Genomic DNA, 22,692 nt, shown 5'->3' with positions numbered 1-22,692 from the left:
GTGACCCAGTCACAGAAACTGAATACACCTACCTAGGTCTTCTAGGATTCCCATTCTCACACAAAAACGTTAAAGCTGAATCAGCACCTTCCCTTTGATAACTCAATAAAGGGACAGGTCTCTTCAGAATTCCTACAGGAAAAAAAATACAATTCAGATACCTTGTATCTTTTTTTTTTTTTTCAAACTGTGTTTGAGTAACCCTTAAAAAAAAAACCAAAGGCAGAACAGTTAGAATAGTAAGGACTCAACGTCTTCACACAGTTCTTGATAATCTCCCTGCATCCTTACTTTAAATTAAACTCATCTGGATGTTAGTGACAGTAAACGGGGCCTTGAGATTGAAAACAGGTCTACAAGAATAAGAATAGATATCCAGAGTTCATCACAAAGAGCTAATCCAGAATCACTACCCAGCTATGTACGCATTAACTTGATGCCAGCTAGGTTTAACAAAATGCCAGAGTGTAGAGGATGAACCATTGTTCATTCTGGGGGGAAAGAAAAAAAAATCCTGTACTAAGTGACAGTGAGATTAACTGAAGGAAACCTGGGCTAAAAATGGCAAGATAAAGCCTGAGAAAAGGTGCGTCTTACCTAGCTGAACAGCCTCTTCAATAATCTTTCTATTCAGATTCATGGCTCTCTGATCTGTTACTATGGCAACCTCTTTCTCCAGGGCCTGCAACATAGCTGCAATTGCGAGGGCTCCCGGGGGCCCGTCATTCTCTTCTGGCGGCTCGTAAGTGAAGTGGGTAGGAAATCCAGTTGTTATCAGCACTGACCGGGCATGGGAGATGGCCAGGCAAGCCTTCAGCAGCTCGCCCTGGCGGTGTAGATGAATTATTCCCCGGTCTCCTATAAAAGTGTAAAGAGAGCAGTACATGTCAATATATAATTTTCCTTTTGAAGATTCTATGTGGGTGAACCTACATAGTTTAATGATATAAAATGGGTTTAAAAAAAAGGAAAAAAAAAAAGAGAAAGGAAAACCTCTGGTCAAGGCAGGAATTGGGCTAATTTCCTCAGGAAACCTAGGAAGGTGTAGGATATGAATAATAAAGATAATGGGCTGCGCTTCCAGGTTAAGAATTTCAGTTAACTGGATTTTGATAATTACTATACCTAGCATTTCTAGGTAGCAGAGTAAAAGTAAATAGCTTTTTCTTTTTCTGAGATCTTATTGCATATTTTTTCTTTGCCCTTCTGCTTTCTTCTGATCTGTGGTGACAGCCATGCCTGACCACCATGTTGAGCTACTGAAGCTAGATTGCAACCCAGGCATCCCAGATCTCACAGAAGTTTTGATGCAGACTTCAGATGACCAAGCTGGTCCTTTGTCTCTATTTAACTGTATCTACTTAGGGAAGAGCTAATTCCCAAATAAATTCCACTTAATAAAATGATTAACCACAGAAGTGAGATTTCAGAGACATTGGAAGTTACCAGGGGACTTTATAAACTCAGTTAATACAGTGGTATCCAGGTGACTGCTAAAATATCTTGCAATGCTTCAGGCAGTAGAGTATCATGTTATCTGACCTTGGGAAATAGGTCAATATTAACAGATGTCTCTTCTCATGGGTCAATCCCTGAAGAGGCAACACTGTGTTGTTATCTGTGTGTATATCTTTCATTGTTCAAACGCTTCCTATCCCCTCTCCCTTCCCTGGCACTCGGAAACACAAGTTCACAGCGCAGTCCTTTTGATTTGCTAGCACTCCTGAAAACCAGGAATACCAGCATGATGTGCTGTTATTCATGAGCTGACAGCAAGAGCTAAGTCCTTACTATTGTTTTCTAGCATCCTTGCATCTTCACCTTTCTCACCTTTCCCAACCTCCCTGCACTTTCCTCTTTTTGTCCTCAATCTCCCTTTTGCCATTTCTCCTCTGCTCCTACTTAACATACAGACAATACATAGATAGTGGACACAGAAAAAAGCTCTGAACAAAATTTAAGTAACAGAAGCAGGGAATATAAGCCTCTGAGAAGTGGTCTCTATAACTGAGAGAAAATACTGTACTCTAGCAGTAAATGAGCTAACTCTTAAGTTAGTCCTGTATTTCTGCAGAGCATGGCAGGTGGTGCCAAGCTGAACTAAATAGAGTGGGAAAAGGAGAGGCCTTGTGAATAAAAATAAACAGACCCAAACATATGCACACAGCCCAAACCCAGAACTTGGGAGAGCTGGGCATAAAGCTGTTTTCTACTGCTGCCTATAGAGGATTTCAGCAAATTTATGGGAAACTGAGATCAGAATTTACAGCAGAGGAGACTAATTCAGTGTGTATTATAGGAATGGTTGCACTATTCAGTTTGCCTTTATTTCCCTCTCATCTTCCTGTGCATGCATGCAGTCCTACCTCTCAACCTATGTGGTGTTCAGGTCACATTGGTCCATCACACAACACCTCAGTGACAAATATGTCAGCAGAGCTTGATGTCATTCCACCCATCAGAAGGGGATGTTTGAAAAGCACATGCAACTACTAGAATTTTCTGGTCAGAGCACAGGAGTCATGAATATATGTAAAGAAATGTGCCCTTTACTCAACAGTGAATACCCGTTTAGCTGTTACCAGCATGCTGAGGTGCCCTGTACTTTACATATCAATTTCAGTTTTATTCAGCAACAGTTCTTATTTCCTGTGAACTCTCCAGTCTGCTGTAAACATTGATGCTTCTGTGTACTTTGAGAGTATACAGTCATCAAGATCAGATATTCCATTACCCATAAGGTTAAATGGTTTTGGCCAGACTCTGATACTAAGTGTGGTAACAGAAAATGTAAGGCCTAGTTATATTAACTCACTATATTCCTCAAAGGACTTTTAAAATCTTAAAATTGCCTTTAGATTCTTACTGTGTTCTTGAACTTTATGAATATCTAAAAAAGCAGGATAGGTCACATCTACTTCATAACAAATCCACTAAAGAAAGAGTTTTTGTTTTTACCTGGATCTATTCCAATTAGGGTCTCTAGAGTCTTTATCTTTCGGACTGCCTCTGCTGACACAATACTGTAATGCAGAGGATCTTGAGAAATGCAGTGCACTTGTGGGACCTTTCTTGAGGATCTGACTGTGACATTGTCATTCTTCAGGTCGGTAATGAACATGCAGCCAGGAGAATGAGTGAAAGCTAATGGAGCTCCTAAAATAGGTGAAAAAACTTCAATTAAACACACTGTTATTGCAATATATTGAAATATCAAAATGATAAAATTGCAAAAAGCTATTCAATTTAACAACACAGAGTCCCTGCCTGATGACATATCATAAAAACAGGCAATATTTGAAGTTACACTGCAGCAATTAATACACTTCAAGAAAGAAATGTATGCATATACATCTGAAAATGTTTTCACTTTTAAAAGCTCATGTGGGTAGCTGAGATCAGGTTTTTCTACAATATGCTCTTTGGTACAAACTTGAGGCAACTGAGGGACTGAATACTGCTACCCTCCAAGGAAGTCTGTCAGGAACTGGCAAATCTGAAAACTGGGTTTGACATGCATGAAGAAACTAGTGCATTGTCATAAGAATAAGTCAATGCTTAAATTTGCACAATGAGTTGGTGATACTGTTTCTGTAAGAATAAATTAATTTTCTAGGTTCTAGAGTGCTGCTGGAAGCTATAGTGTCTCACTTGTACCTTTGAATATCCTTGCAATAGTGATATGACAAAACTATGTCAACTACTGCCTGCTGGCTTGGAGTAGTCCTTTATTGGATTAAGAAAATGAGGAATAGCATCTCTGCACAGTGTCTTGCCAACCTAGCTAGGAGACCTATTACCTGGCAAGGAGTAATGACAAAAGGTGACCAGTAAGCCTTAGCAAAGGGGATCTGAGTAGCATCTAAAACCCTGGTGAACAGTAACCTTATGTAGATCTGACAGCATAGTATCTCCCTAAGCTGAAAACTTTTGCTGTCTTTATGCTAGTTCCAGAAGTCTTGATCTAGATTATACTTGATTTGGCAAAATTGGTATGTTGTTGGATAAATCACAAGTGGTACAAGCAAAATCTTACTTTATTAGGATGGTGAAAAGGATGGAGATATTTCTTTAGCAAGCACATATGTGCTTGATCTGTGCTAGATCTGTTGGGAGTATATGGGTAGTTAATTTAAAAGCAGATGGGGAACATGGTTTTTGAGGTTTAATATACCAGCCAATATTTTTTGTGAGAAGCTACCAGATTCATCTGAAGTATGGGTACTGGTGGTGTGGCAGAATTTTAACTACCTAGATGAGAAAGTAGCACAGAAAGATACAAACTGCCAAAAAAAATCCTGGAATACATTAATGACAACTGGTTTTAATACAGAAAATGGAGATATAAGCAAAAGTAAAAGTCAGTTCCAGGCAAAGGCAGGACAGACAGCTGCTTTGGGCAACAGATTATAGACAGGTTGGCAAATTATTTCTTTCCTTTCCCTGCAACAGGGATGCATGAGGAAGATGAATAAAACTGCTGGAGAACACAGGAATGAGCAGGATTTTCAGTTTGGATTTAGGAGAGGAGAAAAGGGGTTGTATGTAAGAAAGAAAAAGAAGTCTCTGCTCCTAGTGCTGAATGTATTTACAGCAGGTGTTAAGAGCAGTGTACATAAACATCTGTAAGGAACCACAAGATTGCAGCAGATCCTGCAAGGAGAGAAGGATGAAGCAGGTGACCTCTCTAGACTCTCCCAGTTATACTGCCTGCGATTATTCAGCTTTTTCAGTAAGAACTAAAATATGAGATTTCACTATACAATAGTGATTTAGAGCAGTATATAATACTGTCACTATGGTTTATGTTGCATTTTGTTGCCCTTTGTGCTCATGCCTTTTTATAAATGTCTGGATAAAGCGCAGACTGTGTGGAGCACAAAGCTTCATTTATGTAAGTGTGTCACATTTACTTCATTTTAGAACAAAACCTAAAGGCTCAAAATTCTTTTCCAGGTCAAACGATTTGCTAGCTCTTGACAACATTTTGGAAAGGTTTCTGGCTGCTTTTTTTTCCTCTCTTTTCCTTCTTTTTTCCCTTTATTATTGTTTTACTGTAGTGTAATACAAAATAATATTTTAAAAGAAAGAAGCTTAAAAAAGAATGCCTTTAAACTTTTAGTTTCTAATAATGCTTATAAAAGATGTTTTGATTCTGCCAGAGCTTTAAATTTCTGCCTTTTAAATACTCAAAACTGATGTATTTTCAGTGAGAACCTCCTTGGAAGTAGACTTGTATTTCACAATGGGAAATAGTCCTGCCAAAGGTTTTTTTGTTGTTTGGTTGAGGTGTTTTCTTTAGTTCACCCTAAAATCAAGCCAGCTAATCAGCCAACTCATTCAGTCCATCTTTAAAAAGAAAAGAGAGAGAAAAAGAGATCGAAGGATAATTTTAAAAGTCTCCAAGTATAGAGCATACTGCAGTTGATGACTGCTTCTACTCCTGTTACTCCACAGGCCCAAAACACTGGAACATCACCAGGGTGAAGGTGAACTGGATCTCCATAATCTGGTTTGGAAAGATCTTGTATTCCCAGCAGACCTGGAATTGATAAAAAAATGAAATAACAAGAGATTCCAATTAAGCAGTACAACTGCAAAGCTGGGCAGAGGGGTTGGACCCGAAACATCATTCAATGAGGTTAAGCTAGAATTGCAAGTGTCAAGTCCCACTGAAATAGCGTATATAGTTTGCCTTTGAGTGCATGTCCCCAGAATCTGAGCTCACTTGTTTTCCCTTTTTGTACTTGATGACATCAGTAAAAACATATTCTTGTTATTTCTGCAATACAACACAAGTTAGACATATATGCTGTTTCCAAGATATTACAAATCTTCTGTCAACAGAAGAATTATATTCATAACACTGGCAAACAAGAATAAATGACTGCAATGCAAAATGGGTTCTTTCTAGAACATGTTTTCTAGTGCTTTAGCTTCCTACGTTCTTTAACTAGAGACAGGAGCAACCTCTCTTTTACCTCTCTGGGTTAGATAACTACATCTCACTCTTACCCAGCTTTCACTAAATTGTCTTTTGCTTTATTCTAACACCTACTTGTAATATTCTGGGTCATTCTAAGCACTTGCTCTCTTCCCTTGGTTTTAAATTCTTCAGATGCTTTAATATATCACTGTCTTTTCTGGAATTAATTTATATCACCTGTATATGTAATCATGTACACTTTTCTGTTAAAAATAGATAGTGGAGACCCTCACTTGCCCAATCATCTTTTTGCTCTACTCAAAGTAGTGACTTATTACTAGTTCCTCAGATTTAAGCACTCAGATCAAATATGTTACTGGGGTGTACTGTTAACAATGACATCTCCTTCCATGCTGTCCAATGTGATCCTTCTGTGTGTGCACCCATGAGTCTACTGATTGACAAATTTCTGTCAGCAGAGAGGTTTTTTTTTTTTAATTGTGATCTATCTTCATCTCACCGGTGTTTGGTTTGGTTCTGTTTTTTTTCCAAACAGCCTCCTGTTTTTTAATTTTTCAGTTTTCCCTTGCAACAAATAGGCCTATAGTTGTTTGAGCTGGATTTAAAAAAAAAAATTCCTGTCATACTTCTATTTATTCTGCCTTAAGTGTTGTGCTCAGTGTATCCTATTTCAGTATTTTTAAAAATAATACAGTATTTACTTTCACAGTCATCCACTAAGACACAAAATGGATCCACACATACTTCTCCCCATGCTGTCAATCATTGCTACCCTGTCACTGGAATCTCTGACAGCAAGAAAGTATTCACATATAAATGAAACTGCATATATTTTAGAAAAATGTGATTATACTTTTTACAAAAAGCACTCCTGCCATATAACTTATCTACATCATAAAGATAACTTTTATCCAAGAAATCTCTGTCTTCAGCTGACTGAAAACCTACTTTTTCCTTTGGGTCCCGTCCATGTCTCCCCCCATCCATCCATCCCCCCCAATTCAGGCTTGTGACCATTAGAAAGGACTAAAACATAATATATTTACTGGTGCAGGTATTTCAGTCCTACCACTTCCCATGGTTCCCCCCATTTTTATACACTGTAAAGCACATGCAGTGAAACATGAAAAGCACTGACCAGTGTGACCAATGTGAACTGGTGCTCCATGGGCTTCTTTTAATTCAGATGTTGCTAGCACAGCTGCTTCCAATTTGCTTTCAGGAATAGGTCTCATTGTGACTACTAAGTTGCAGCAAAAAGTAGAAACGCTGTAGCAAGGCACAGCTGTCTGGCAGTTCAAAAGAATCCAAGGTGTTAGCAGGAATATTGAATAATACTTCTAAAGTATTAGAAGAAATAAGTCTAAAACTGTGCTGTACTTGAGTTTAGGAAGCCTGCATACTAACATGCATTTTAAATCCTTAAAAAAAATATTCTTAGCATCCCATAATGGTTTTTTGTAAGATCCAGCAGTGCAAGAGTGAAACATTTCATCCTTGACCTGCTTCATATCGATCATTAAATTTTCAACATTATGCATTTCTTGCTTTGGTAGATGCAGCATACAGTGTGGTGAGTTCAGTATACACTGATTATTTTCAGAAAAAAACCCCATGTGCTCCCTATACAGAAAAGGAAAAAGCTAATAAAATGTATCACACAGTGACAAATTGACTTGGTCTGAACCTATCCTCTGTATTTGAACTGAGGGGAGCTACAGTGTTCTGTAACATGCAAAGGCCAGGAACTCCTGCTGCTGGCAGTAACCACTTCTATAGAGGCAGCATACCAGTTTCACACATACAAAAACTTTTGTGCCTCTAGAAAGGTTCTACGTAATTCATGATCCTTACTGACTGGGATGCTGAAGCATCTTTTCTATTCAGAAATAAAGCAGTCCAGCTTTTTGGAACAGAATGTCTTATATCTAAGTTGCATTTGAACATAAACAAGATACAGAGACGGCTAGAGCTGTATTTAAAATCTTCATTGACAATCTTTATAAGAAAAATAATTATACCTGTCACTGAAGAAAGACTACAGTTCTTCACAGTGTTGATGTGCTATAAACTATGAAATTTTCCTAATTGTGAAATGTTATAAGCAGATACATGGTTGTATTATTATTTCTTTAAGCTTGGTAGAAGGACTCGTATGAGATACATTTGTACCTTCATTTTGACAAGTAGTATAGCAAAAAGATTGTGAAATGGTAACACTGAAAACAATAATAACCTTTGTCTAGTGGAATAGCAAATGAACTATATGAAAAAGGCATGCAGATGTGTAATTAAGTGTTCTTAACACTAAAGGGTCTACCTATGGGAGCCGGAATTATTCCAGGACTTCTGCCAACATTAAAATCTGCACTATAAAACTTTCTGAGCACAGTTATAATTTTCAGTGCTATCTTCTGTCCCAGAGGTCTGGGTTCATAGCAAATACACAGTTTAAAAGCTCTACTATCACAGGAAGAATCCAAAATGTGGCTGTCGTACACGCAGAAGAAACTGCTACTCTCATGGCTCATAAAAGGAATACTCGTACTGCAAGCCAGAGCTGGTATGGAGAGCAGGATGCATGTAAAGGCATGGTCAGAACACTGCATAGGTCATCAGTTGAAACAGAGAAGGCAAACCAGAACCGAATCCAAATGAAATGGCTGCCACAGCACTCGGGGAAAAACTCTGTCACCATAAATTAATAAAAAAGCAGATTGGCCTTGCAGGAAGTTGAGAAAAGCACTGAACTGAGGCTGGGAATATTTTACCCTGTATTTTTATGCAATCAGTATTAGCACATCCCTAAAGTTACTGTGCAGGTAGGAAAAAAAGATTTGATTTTGAGCAATAGGTATATTCACATAATGTGAATATGGAGAAATACTCAAAGGTAAAGTTACGACAAAGACTATGCGTGTGTGCATATACTTGCCTTATACATGCTCACATTACATTTTTGCTCAACATTTCTTATAGGAATGCCAGCATTTTGGACTGCTTTTTCAAAAGAGAAGCTGCAGCCTAAATAAAAAGTCACCATGTCCTTAAGTTGTTCAGAATACTCCTTCAGGCTTTTCAGTGATCCAGTACAAGCTCCATGTTCATATATTCTGTACTGCAGGCAGTCAGTTCTAGTGAAATAAGAAGTTGTCACAGCTTTATCATATTTTTTGGAAATAAGGTGAATTGTTTGAATTGACGTTAACCCAGTATCAACCCACAAGATACAGCCTGCTTTATCCATTTCTTTTCTTTCTGAGTAACAATGAAACAAAGACACGCAAAAACCCCAAAACGCCTTACTTTGTACAAAATGAAGCCAATAAGCAGAAAGTGTTGGAGTTTGGTATATTTTTTAGGTCTTAATAGGTAAATGTCCCTTATATGTATCTTGTCTCAGGGCTTCAAAAATCAGGGAGCTCTTTGAAGTCTTGCTTTTAGTGTTTACTACAGGAGTACATCTTTCAAATTCTGGAGACCCTACAAGTATCACTTGGTCACCGTTCCTGCATTACTACTAAATAAAACAAAGAGAAAACCCTATTATTTAACTCTGCTGGCTCAGACTGCAGAGTATTTAGAAATTACACAAAAATTCACTTTTGCATTAGAAGAATACTTGTAATGCTGACAATCTTCATAACGTTTCTCAAGACCAAGACAATCGGGCTATTATACTCATGCATAGCTTTCATTCAAAGTTATAACTCCAAGAAACGAAACTTGTTCAAAATGTACAACGGTGTGAGCGGGCTGTTCCCTGAAACCCTCCTAGTCACCACCAGTGTTGACTGAAGAACTTTGAGAAACAGAGCTGGTCTGTAGTTACCTGATATCAGAATCACTACTCAGGGAGGAACATTTCCAATCACCTGGTTTACTTCTGTGCAGCAGTGGCAGGGGTCCATCATTTGCATGGCAAAACTTCTCAAAGTCATCAGCCAGGGACTTGTGCAAAATTATGACATTGGCCTGTTTATAGCCTGAAATTGTGGAAGGTAGAAATGGCTCAGCTTTTTGGTTGTGAAACTAACTTCTCTATACAGATTTCTTTAGATGGTCTATAAAAAACTACCTCAAGGAAATTTTTGCTTCAGAAGTCTGTAATTAAACAACTTTTTGAAATGTTTTTAAAATCATAGCTAGATGTATTCTGTATGTGAAATTGTGCACAGCTAAAATGGTTGGCAGAAATGGGTAGCGGTAGAATATGAGGACAGCATAATTACTTTAATATACACTTTCATGAATTTGTATATAAACAACATTTATTACCTAACCTGGGAAATTTGTATTCTATAGGAAAATGCTTTACTTTGCAAATGTTAGCACAGAACCATAGAAAGGTTATTGCGTACCACACTTCCACAATTTTTTTCATTTAATGCTAAGCTACACATCATGGCCAGTCCAACAGCAAAATCTGATATCTTAATGTTATGTAGCCCGTTCTGTAGAGTTGGCTGTGGAATTTTACTGTGCGCTGCAATTTAACAGACATAATTACATCTCAGGAATAAACTCTTGCCTGTCACACTGAACCTCAGTCATTGCTATTATTACTAATTTTAAAAACTAGAATGAACAGAACTGCTACACTTTCTTCACATGGAATCAACTTTGATTTAAAAGGTTGTTGACTGCTACCATGTGATAGCTTCTAAAGGCATTAATGTTTTTGCAACGAGTATCAATGAAGGAAGCTCACATTCATTTATTTAGCAAAAAAAATTTTTCTAAACAGTAGTAGTTAATACTGATGTCATTTTACTTTTCCTGCATGTAAATACCAGATGTTCAAATACAGAGGAAATTTGGAGTATGACTAGTCTGTGGTATATAAAACTGCCAATTAACAGTCCCTAACTCCTGGGTCGATACTGTCTTGAAAAGTTATTACTGTGTCTGATATCAGACAGGTGAGTGAGAGGCTGCATAGAAACTCTTTCTTAAATACTGCAGTAGTCTGTCATCCAAGAGGCAATCATTTAGTTGAAATCAATGATCTGCCTTAAAAGGCTGTAGAAAATCAGCCAAATCTTACTCTTTACCAAAGCTAACAAAGACACCAAAAGATAAAATTCTATTCCTGATGGAAAAATGCAAAGCAAAAGTTGAGGTAAGCATGCATTTGCATACTGAATGTGCCCACAAACTGCTGTCTTGGGAGTACTCAGCACAAAAATTCATTTTATTACTAGCAGAAGTTACCAAATAAAGAAACAGTTTCTTGCTAAATACAGAAATACATTTTTGTTAAATAAACATACTAAATTTGCCACTGAATAAGATAGTACATTCAGTTATCCCTCAACCTCATTCCCTGCCATCCATGTGAAATCCACAGGCACTTTCTACTTTGCTGGTGATGTTCACAAATTCTTAAAATTATGGTTTTAGTCAGTGCATTAAACTCAGACAACATGGAATTTAAAATACTAGTCACAGCTGAATCTGTAGGTAACACTGAGGTATTCTATAAACTCAGGAAGCTTCCTTATAACTTTTTTACAACTTTATTGCTCCTTCTCATAACTATCCTTACTTTCTTTATAGATCAAAAGATATTTTTGCCTTTCCATATCAGCTTATGTATATACTTGCATTATGTATCCATAATTATGAATATATTAATGAGCAATGGTAGTACAGCTGGACATGCCAATCAACCCAAGCATTAATTCAACACATTCATGCCCCAATTCAGAGAAGTTTAGAAACAGTTTTTAATTTCCTTGGTGAATGACTACGAGGGCAGTAAGAAATAATTATTTTAGCAGTATATCACCCAAAAATGCAAGACAATTTTAAGGATTCTGAGAAATTCCAGTTACCCTAGTTTTTTCACTCTTTGCATAACGGAGCTGTGTGCTCATGGCTAGAAGTCTGAACTTGTATGTAAGCAATATGTATGTAAAACAATATGTAAACAAAACAGTATGTAAACAATATATTTTTAAGTGTTAAAACTAACACATTTAAGAGTACTGCAGCAATACATGCACTTAAAAATACAGTTGGGACAAACTGCAGATTATTAACATTATAATGTTTCGATTTGTATTTTTCAACTTATGTACTGATAGAAAAGAAAACCATAATTTCAAGACTCACTATGATTCTACAAAATGACCCTAACGTGCTTATGTTATAGTAATTCTACTACACAGAGCTTTGTTGATCAGCTACTTGCCACAGTATTTTTAGTTACGTTAAGTTACATTTTAAAGTTGATCAAAACAATAATACAAGACTTCTGCTTCTGTAGAAGTCTAGCTATGAGAGGAAAGACAGAAATAAATTTTCCAGAATGCATTCAGTTGTCTGAGGATAAAACTATTCCCCCCTCTTATAATTTCCAGTCTTGCTGAGTCAGAAATTTCCAACTTCTGCAACAAATGAGGCAGAAAAGCACTTTGGTAACTACACATCTCTAATCCTTCCCCAAAGTGCATCCGACGTACTAAGTAAAGCAAGGTCTCTGTGAAGAACACAGCATGTCATCCTACAAATGTGACAATAATGTATCCAAGAAAAGCCAGATTTGGTTAAAGATTTTTCAAATACTTTCTGCATCTGTAATTTCTCACTGACATAAATGTCTTTATGTCCCAGGCATAACTGGGAGCTGAGGGATGCACTGCAAACTTTGAAAACAAAGTCCATGTACCTTACACAGATAAGGTGAATATTTTCTCTGACTTAGCTTTATGATTTAAGAGCACAATGTCAAGTACTTATGTGGTTTCAAAAACACCCAAGTGACTTAAGAACATAAGTCAACATTTTCTATTGTTTTACTTCAGTGCTTTTGATCACACAGAATCATTCCTTCACAAACAAAAAAAAGAAAACACATAGCTATGAATCTAAAATGGAGTCACTTTTGCACTTAAAGCTGTTAGGTTTACTTACCCTCTGCCATTCCAGAAGTATTACTAATACTGATCCTGTTGCATCGAATTATTCTTCTTAGAACATGCGGAAGGAGAGATTTTAAACCTCCTGTCAAAATCATCTCTTCAGCCTTAACAGAAAGATAATTATAAATTTAAACACAAAGCACTCTTTTTTTGACATTTTAAATTCTGAACTTAGCTTAAGTTTTCTCCTCATGCTCCACCAAAGTTATTATCACTGGGAAATTCTGAGTTATAACCCAAAAGGCAGATCAAAGTCAAAAGATTATTTCACTGACATTTTAGGACTAGATACAAACTGAATCTTTCAATAAAGTAGCCAGAGACACACACTTAACACTCAGGATAAAATGCGAAGTTTTGCTTGCCTGTGAGAAACAGATTTCTTTCCTCACTTTTCCAAAATTCATTGTAACTTTAAAATTACAGAAGTACAAATGGACTAACCTACCAAGCTATAATCTGTAATATTACTTCTCTGTGTGAAATGCTTTTAGACAATTAGGAATGCAACCTTCCAGTAATGAGAGAACTATATTCAGAAGATGTCATTTGAATATGTTCCATGCGTATCATACTCTTCAAATATTAATTATGTAGAAGTGAATATTCCCATGGCTATTCTTCCACTGGGAAAGCAGACATATAGATGTTTAAGTCACTTGTCATACAATCTGGAGTAGGAAGAGATAAGTACCCTAATTACAATCAATATCTGACTCTTTTTAGATCTCTTGGAGATTTAAGGTATCTTTTTTTCTGCAATCTAGTCAAAGTTCACACAAAGTTTTTCCCTCAACCTAAACTACCTAATAACTAAAAAAGGTTTATTACATCACTATTAGGAAAAAGTAAAAGATAGCTCAGGCTACAGTAATAACTTGGCTGCTTATGATTGTAACCTTGGTTGCTTTTAATTAAAGATACTGAACTATCTTCCAAGCAATCAAATTACCAACCTCAGTGTTTTCCTTTAAATCAGAAGAAGCCATTCTTGATGCCATTCCTCAGAAGTAATAAACATGATAGAAGTGCTGCTTTTCTTAAAAGATCCCAGTAAATTAATGTACAATGAGATGTTACGACCTTCTAGCAAAAGATAACTTTTCTGTTAAAGGTCCACACTTTTTGAACTATAACTATGATAGTACAAAGTTTCAGTCTCACAGTGGAGTGGAATATAAGTGAAACACTTTATTGTGAAAATTTATACCTCTGAGCAACTCATTCCTTAATTAACTTGAAGTAAGAGTAGTGATATGTTTTCACTGAAATTACTCTCATTATAGGCTGTCTGTCCAAAATATTTCCCAAAGCTTGCAGAATTCTGAGAGGTTAAGTTGGGTGCACTGAAATTTTGGAGTAAGCTCTGTATCTGTTCTTAATTCTGAAATCTTTATATAATATCGTCAGCCAAAAGAAATCAGCCTTGATTTTTTTTTTCTGAACTCTAAATTACTACCTTCTAAGTATTCTCATCTTTTCTGCTTTTACATTATCACTATGTATGCCGCAGAAAAAAAAAAGTGTTCATGACAAAATCACGAACAATTCCAAATACACACTTTAAAGATAACAAGAAATTGGATTTAGAAATGTAGCTGAGATCTAATCCATGACTATAAGTGTCATTTTAAAAGACATTATTCTTAGTGCAAAGAAAGTTCTAACACCAGTCTGGAATTATTCATTCAAGAGGTTTCAGATTAAATAAAATTATCCTAATACAAAATTCTAGATGTGTTCATTAGATTATTTCAGATTGTTTCTGAGCATCTTTGAAACCCTCTAAATCATCTATAGGATTGATGGCCTTAAGAACTAGTAGCTTACTTGGATTTGAAAGACAGTCTTAAGTTCAGGGAACTAGTTTGGGACAGAAGGTGTCTTCAGCTAGGTATTTTATCACAAATGCCCTGGTCTAATGTCGGGCAAGCCTGATCGTCCCATCATGAAGCATGTGCCCAGTAGAAGAAATGGAAGTACCCATGGGATTTTATCAGCAAATGTTTAGGGCTCTAGAAGTTTTAGGTTCATATGACAGCAAGTGGCTAACAAGCTACAGGACTCTACAGGACTGATACAGGAATATCAGTAGTGCCAAAACATTGGCTCTAAGTACCTTACAGAAACACCTGGGCTTGTAGTTCCTGTTTGTGAACCTAGCCCCTAGCTGCAAAGCAACATACATTGTTGATGACTGGTTAGGAAGTGAATAATTTAAACATTAACTTTGCATAAAAGCAGACTGATTAATCTCTTTCAGATGAGAGATAAAACTCACCTTATGACCATTTGCTATCACTAAAGTTCTTGTGGTGATTTTATGAAGCTATAGGGAAAATCCAACAGGATTAACATTCTGAGTTATTACTTTAGACCACTGCATTTGCTATACAATATCAGTAATGGATTGCACTGCTGTTTTTCTTTATTAGTTGCTAAATTTTGATAGACGATAAAAACTGTTAGACGCTCATAGTAAAACCTAACTTTTGCTATTTGACTTCCTCAGGAAAGGCTAGTTTCTATGCAGTATGTTATTTCCCTATGGTAGGGGGCATCATCAGGTTTAAATTCCCCAACCATCTCTAGGATCTCCTGGAAAATCGTTGGAGCCATCGTGACCACGGCCTGTTTGGAATGACAGGGGAGAAGCACTGAGATAACTCACGTCTTACAGCACCTTCTCCACTTTGTCCTATCAGGGTGCCTAATGAAGTGTACAGACTGGCTTCATGGGGCCCTCAAGCAGCACTCTAAATAGTCTGGTACAGCTGTTAATCAGTTACCATGATCTATCTTCTGGCAGAGGTTTTTAAGCTCTTTTCATTTTGTTCTGAGATAGTTTCAGATAACAGTATGTATCAGTTATCTCATGGGGGTATGTTTGATCATAGTACAGATAAGACAGGGTGCAGGGTAAGTGTTCAAAAGCCCTTAAGAGAAGATGCTGACAGAGCTTACAAGATGGATGTTGTGCCTGAGGGCACCCTATGTGGTGTCCCCTCACTAAGGGACCCTAAGATCTGGCTTTCCACTCTGGGTTGCCTTTAATAGAATGAACCTCTAAAGCAGAGTAGATACGGTCCTGGGTAACAGGCATTTGAAAATCAGGTAATTTACTGGCTGCATAATGAAAAACTTCATGCTTAAAGCACCCAGGCTGAAAAAATCCTTCTTCTAAGTCATGTTGCTCACATCAAACTTCCTTATTGACAATACCAACAACCAATATTTTAAAGCTTCATAGCACTGAAGTGTCAAGATCACTCTTAAGGAACCTTTTCTTAAACATTTGGTTCCACATTCGAAGCACAATAATCACTTTTCTTTTTAGAGATTTGTGACGATTCAACGTATTTCAAGTGTGTTTTGAGTTCTACATACTGAACTTAAATGAATAAATATTAAAATACCTTGCTGTCTGACACATTAAAATGACACTTATCCACTATTGATTTGTGGGTACTGCCATATCCTGAGCTGCACTTTCAGTTCTTGACAGGGATGATGGAAATTCAAAGCTGGAAAGAGATAATATATATAATAATATACAAGAATGATCTATAAGAATGATGTAAGGAGCTGCATGATCAGACAATGATGGCGGTATGGCATATGCCATATCAGTAGTTCAGAACAGTGAATCAACTTGTCAGAAACAATATTGCATTGACATGACATTATATTAAAAAGATATATATATTCAGGAAAACACTTTTCTTTGCATCAAAGTGCCAGTTAGGAAGTACAGATATGCACCAGCTTTGGTAAAAGTTCTAAACAGATCTTGGATCTGGTTTTAATAAGCAATACAAAACTGTTAGGTGACATCTTCATTTAGTATATATCTGTGTAGCACCACTCCAGCAGAGTTCAGCAGATACACACTACCTGATTAATTTGGCCAGCTGATTTGCAAAACATCCCATTACCTAGACAAGAACAATTTTCAGGAAGGCCTTATTTGGAGGGTGAATACTTTTTTTATTCGAAAACTGTGATCAGTTGTTGCCATGTGAAAATCTAAGTCATTAACCATTTCTACATGCTGTTCTCGGTGCACTAGTGGCGTATGGGTGACTGTGTGCAATGAGGTGCTGATCTTTGCTGAGGTGATTGGAATGGACTGGTTCCAAGCTTCATGTTTATAACCGATTGTAAAGAATATGCTCTATTTTCCCTGAATCCCACAACTCATGCTAGGAAAAAGGCATGCTGAGAGGAGTGTTACTTATCCTCTTAAAAAACCCTGCTGCTCTCAAGAGGCGTAACCTTGCCTATCACTTAAAAGATTCACTAGTTTCTATCTTTAAGCCTTGTCTGGTAACAAAGTTAGTTACTGTATATCAAGGTAACAGTTAAATATTCAACAGTAATGCTTGGAAAAACTGACCAGTACTTTGCAAAAAAATCTCCAGCCCAACATGAAGCAAGAAAAATGCAGCTCCAGAGAAGATTTAATAAAGAGATTGCCTTGTCTTTCAGATTACTTCTATGACGGATACAGTAGCCTCTTTGCACCACCCTATTGTTTGCATGTCCTGGCTATTACTTGTTTCCTCCCTCTTTCTTTTGTTTACAGTGTGCTTCTGTCTCTGCCTTTTTCCTCCCTGAGTTCAGACCTCTATCTCCACAACTCCAAGCTGAACAGACATTTGTAGGGCTTGCTTCCTTCATTTGTCTGACTGCATCCTCTGGCAACATAGGAGTTAAGATGCCCTCTCTCCTCTCACTAGCTCTTTTTAATTTATATACTTGCTGCATCTCTCAATTGTACCTCAACCTCTCCTTCAATTTTCAACCTTAAATGAGCTTTTCCTGTTCTCAGTCTGAGACAAAATAAAAAATTTCAGAAATCATAAAACATAATAAATGCACACAAATGGTTTCCTAGACTTGTAGGATGCAGGCTCCTCTGAACCTTAATATCTACCCCTATGTATAGATCATATATATATATTGCCTTTTAATATTACAGATAGGCTTGGATTAAGCATAGTTTTTCTAATTATGTCCTCCTTAATATTTGACAGCAGAACTAGCCTTGCAAAATTATGTATCTTTACACTAAATTGTTGATTGAGCTATAGTTTCTAAAGCATTTTTACACACTGCAGAGCATAATATATTCAGAGAAAAAGAGGAAGGGCAGTAAATGAAACATTTTGTATTGCCTTAGAGTTTTCAGAATGAAAGAGTGATCTGTAAGTTTTGCAGATATTTAAATATGAGCGTAGATTCCTTCCAGGCCCACATTGTAACTTATTCATTACTCAAGAAAATGGAAAAATGTCATTTAAGTGTCAGAAAGATTACTCTTTGAGATGCAGTGGGTGTGTCCATACCACTGTGCTAAACAACACCAGATAAAAATGAATTAAAAAAATATATAATAATGCAAAAGGATTAAAACATCCTTCAGAAGTGTCATTGTGACTGCTTTGCCTTTACACATGTCAAGTAAATTCATTAAATAAGTTATTGAAATACAGTATTTCTGTGGTTTTAAAATGGATCACCTGAGAATAAACAGCCTGTAAAAAGTACTGCTGATAAGATTAACAAACAAGTCAGTTTGAAGACTGCAAAGTAGTTAATACCAGTTTCTGATGTCACAGATCTGTCTGTTTCTCCAGTGGTACTGACACACTAATAAGAATATGGTTTAATGCACTGACTTTTCAAACTGTATTCTAGAGACTTGCTTGCAAGGAGCCCAAAGACACTTATGAAATAGTGTCTTGCATTTTTATATCACTTTCATCCTATTTTTAGTTTAAAGTTTAATAATAAGAATGGGTAGTGGCATGTACAGGTTCACTAGCAAAAAAAGTGCAGGGGTTACCATGTAACACTGCTGGGCAGGCTTTTTTTAGGTATTGTCACGCAGGTAGCCTACCCAAAGCTACTGCTGCACTAACAGGAACAGCAGGGTAACTTGGAACATGAGCCAGCCCACAGGCTGCCTTTACTGATACATAATGGAAAGTAATCTAAACTAATCATAATCTAACAAACCCTTTGTGCACTCTGCCTTGCCCTGGTATGAATATGGTTACAAAGGTTTGTTAATGTAAATATAGTTTAAAATGACCTGCTGCTTAATCATCAAGCTGATTTGAAATTCTGCCAAAGACTTCTGTGAAAAGCACAAACTTCTCTGAAAATTTACTCCATTTGATATTCCAGCAGACTCTCTCTGTTATACTTGTGATGTTTTATTTGAAGAATCAATTAATGATCCTTTTTCTCCCCATCTGCTATGAATCATTTCAAAGCACAGAAGTGCTTTGTGTATCATTCCAAAGAGGAAGTGCTTTGTGTATTTTCAGACAGTGGCTTATCCAGCAAATTAAGATTTAACTTTAAATTTGAAATACAGGGTATTTGCCTTTGAAGTTTATGCACCTTTAGATGAGGGCTGCAAACAGAAATTGAAATTGGTTTCCATTAGTGTTCTTTCTGCTGCTTTAAGCAGCTGGCCTATACTCAAGATCCTGCAGATTGTGTCAGGATGAGAAACTGGTGATAGAATCAATGTATCTTTGATGCAATCTTGTTTACTTGCAAAAAAAAAGGACACATAACGTTTAGTTTCTCCTGGTATATTAAGAACAAATAACAGAAAGCAATTACCAGTTCTAAAGCAGCCATTTCAGACAGCACTGCATGTTAGTGTGACAAGTCTTGTACAGGCTCCCTGAACTTCCACTACATTTGTATTATTTTACACTCAGTATCTGCTATGGGACAAAATAAATTGTTTCTTGGGTGGACAATGTGGGCAGAGACTAGATGATAGTTCACATCAGGGCCCTGCCCTTGCATAGGCAAAATCTATGCAAGATCATCTCGCAATCTATGCAAGGTGGTTATTTAGGCTTTTTTATCCTGCAAAGATGAGGCCTCACGCACCTTTCCAACCCCTTAGGGCATACCCTAATATCTGCACACCCTGCCCTATCATCTTACAGCAACACATGACTGACGAGCGTTAGAACAGCCACGTCGTTTCTGTGCACCCTTGGCAAGATACGGTACACACATAAGAGGAGGCAGGGGTGTTTATCGAGATTTAAAAACACCACTTTCATGTCTTTGACTTTGCTGACAGGAATATTCACCAGCTGCAGTAAGAAGAGACAGCAAATCATCTACCAGAGGTTGTTTTTATATAAGAAGACAAGAAGTGCTTATTCAACTTCAAGAAATTGAAAAAAAAACATGAGGGTGGCATTTAAATATAGTTTCCCAATCTACACTGAGCTATGGAAGATCTTTAGAATTGCTCCACAAGTCTTTGGGCTAGGTCTGGCCACCAGTTCTGGCCTCTTCTGGCACTGAGACAGCCCAAGGATGGAAGAGGACCTTGCCTGCAGGCCACCAATGTCAGCCTCCGAAGCAGCACTGGCCACCTAGCAGAGTACTGTGCACTGGAGCCAAGGCATTGAGCATCAGCTGGATAAAAATTCCTCAAGTGAGGAAAATCTTTCTTCCCAGTCTTACTCATGCAAAATGAAAGTGGAAATCCATAGGACAAAGTACAGTGACTTGTACTGCTTTGTTTGCAAGGCAGCAGCCACAGGTGCTTATTTTCGTAAGAAAGTATTTCACCACCTAGGTTACACCCAGTCATGTAATACATGGTCACAGGACTCATGGGCTGCCTGTTCCTCCCAAGGAATTCCATCTGGAGGTAAGCAGGTGAGTGATGTTCTGCTCTCTGCACACCATAAAAATAGCGCCATGCTCCTGCTGTCAGGTCATTGAGGCCACACCCAGGATTATGCCATTTCTTTTGGGCTCACACATCTGCCAGCAGGTGCTAAGCCACTGTATCCACTGTTCCTCACCAAGCAATTCTCCTCAGATATGTGGGCACTAAAGGAATGACTGTAGCCTATGTATTTACACAAACATAGTGCTCTTGAAATGTGGAGGTCTCAGTAGGCCATGTCTGGGGAACCTCCAGTGAATGGTACCTCTGCAAACACTACCAAGCTCAAACATCTTTGCCTCCACAAATACCTCTGATGGAGAGACCCCGACTTTTGTTGTTCCACTGCTTCCTTCAGCTCTTAGAACAAGAAGTACTGTGAACAACTCAAAAGGACTGAGTATATTTTCCCTGATGGAACTCCTGGCTTAAGCAGTCCTATTTGGATAACCAGGTGAATCAGTGGCAGGCTCTGCAAGGTATCTCACTGCAACCTCCAGGAGTAAGTATAGATGAAGTGCTGTTAGCAACTATGCTATGTGATGGGAAATGGTGAGCACTTGGGCTGCTGTTTTTCCTTGGAGATCCATGCTGCCCACATATTAAATGTTAATCTGCATCAAAGGTGCCTGGACAGCTTTGTTCTGCAGCATCCATTCCAACCGGAAAAGCTCCATGAAGTTTCAGACAAGTTACAGCTGCATTACTATGTTTTCATTACTGTATACCTGACAACTATAGCCCTGTGTGGCAACTACAGTTGTCATGATAATCTGGAAACTGCCCTTGATGGTCTGTTTGGTGCAGCCAGGCACCTGCAGACACATTTGCACTCTACCTGCAAGAGCTCAGGGCCTGACTGACCAACGCTGAGTAGAGAACCATGATAAAAAGGAATAATGATAAGCAGTAATAGCAATAATCAGACATCTGCTCTAAGGCTGACAATTACCCTCTCTTCCCTATGGAGAAGAGAATGCTTCTTTGTCCCTAGTGAAGATGCCCAAGCTCTAGAAACCACAGATGCTACATACTTATTGGTAGATTGCATCACAGAGCCCATAAATCATTAGTGACAGTGTTGACCATCCTGAACTTGTCAATAAGAACTTGCAGAAATAGTGAGTTAAAATCCTGACCAGTCAAAGCCCCTTGTGGTGGGATCCAAATGAAGATCTGTATGTCATTCATAGCTCTTCTTCCCCTGCCTGTACAGAGACAATATGAGACTCAATGCCACGTCAATGCCTTCGAGGACCTCAGCTTGGCAGTAACATGGGGGATCAAGACCTGGATGATGTGGCAGTTCAACCAAGCAAATGAGAGTGTTGCTACAATGACGTGATTGTCCAGTCATCTGTAGGAATCAGGAATGAACTAGTTTTATACAAATGGCAAACACACTGACCATGGAAAGAGAGGTTCTGCAAGTGGTGTGTTGGTGCTGCAGAGTACCAACAGTGCCTCCAGTTGTCCTCTCCATTTCTGAGCTCTTAACAGTATTCAAGACCAGCATATGATGTAATCCCACTGGGCAACTGTCCTCATCTACCAGATTAATCCTTGACAAAGCAGAGAATGAGTTTCCCTATAGCCATAGACTGCAGTGGTGCCTACTGCCTAGAAGAAAGATGGGCTTGAACTGAAGCATTGTGTTCTGAAAAGAAAATCCCCAATTAACTTACACTTTTAAATTGAGAGAAAGGATACAGGCCCTTATCAAGCTGTCCTGGACAGCCTGACCCCACAGCATGTGGATGGTTCTGATGGAGTCCGTCTATCAGGGTACACCCAGCGCGTCACCATTGGTGGTCATGCAGCAAGTGCAAGGGAGCTCTGTTTGCATGACACAGGTCATGCAAAGAACTTCTCATGTAAGTTTCTTGTTACAGACTAGATCAGGCATCAGATGACTAAATGCTGCCACTCTGTTAGCTATTTAGTAGCTTATTCAATACCCTACTGTGTTCAATGCAGTTATAGCAGAGTGAATATCTCAAACTGCTGCCTTCATGTGCAGGCTTCAGCAGAGAACTCAAGAATTTGATAAAATACTCAGTTCACCTATGAGCTAGAAGCTCATATAACTAATCCTGAAT

The 22,692-nt window shown here is 37.9% G+C and overlaps 1 protein-coding gene across 9 annotated transcripts in view; it reads right to left on the bottom strand.

Annotated features, from left to right (window-relative positions):
- Positions 1-22,692, bottom strand: part of DGLUCY (D-glutamate cyclase) — a 45,560-nt gene that overhangs the window by 10,834 nt on the left and 12,034 nt on the right. For 3 of the 9 annotated variants that reach the window (XR_010374458.1, XM_064460576.1, XM_064460575.1), the window contains exons 1-9: positions 13,830-13,895; positions 12,866-12,977; positions 9,780-9,933; positions 8,879-9,081; positions 7,086-7,232; positions 5,420-5,542; positions 2,959-3,156; positions 598-858; positions 33-132 (exon numbers count right to left, since the gene is read on the bottom strand). Coding sequence is in view for 8 of the 9 variants with exons in the window: in XM_064460576.1 (XP_064316646.1) it covers positions 33-132; positions 598-858; positions 2,959-3,156; positions 5,420-5,542; positions 7,086-7,232; positions 8,879-9,081; positions 9,780-9,933; positions 12,866-12,977; positions 13,830-13,874 (1,343 nt within the window). In the remaining variant the exon portion in view is untranslated. Of the gene's footprint in view, positions 1-32; positions 133-597; positions 859-2,958; positions 3,157-5,419; positions 5,543-7,085; positions 7,237-8,878; positions 9,082-9,779; positions 9,934-12,865; positions 12,979-13,829; positions 13,896-16,322; positions 16,398-21,732; positions 21,745-22,692 lie in introns of those variants that run through there. The other 6 variants (XM_064460569.1, XM_064460571.1, XM_064460572.1 and 3 more) reach the window with 4 other exon arrangements.

Source organism: Phalacrocorax carbo, chromosome 9 (genome assembly GCF_963921805.1).
Source record: "Phalacrocorax carbo chromosome 9, bPhaCar2.1, whole genome shotgun sequence".
NCBI classification, from domain to species: Eukaryota; Metazoa; Chordata; class Aves; order Suliformes; family Phalacrocoracidae; genus Phalacrocorax; species Phalacrocorax carbo.
This window is presented reverse-complemented; position numbering and strand designations above follow the sequence as displayed.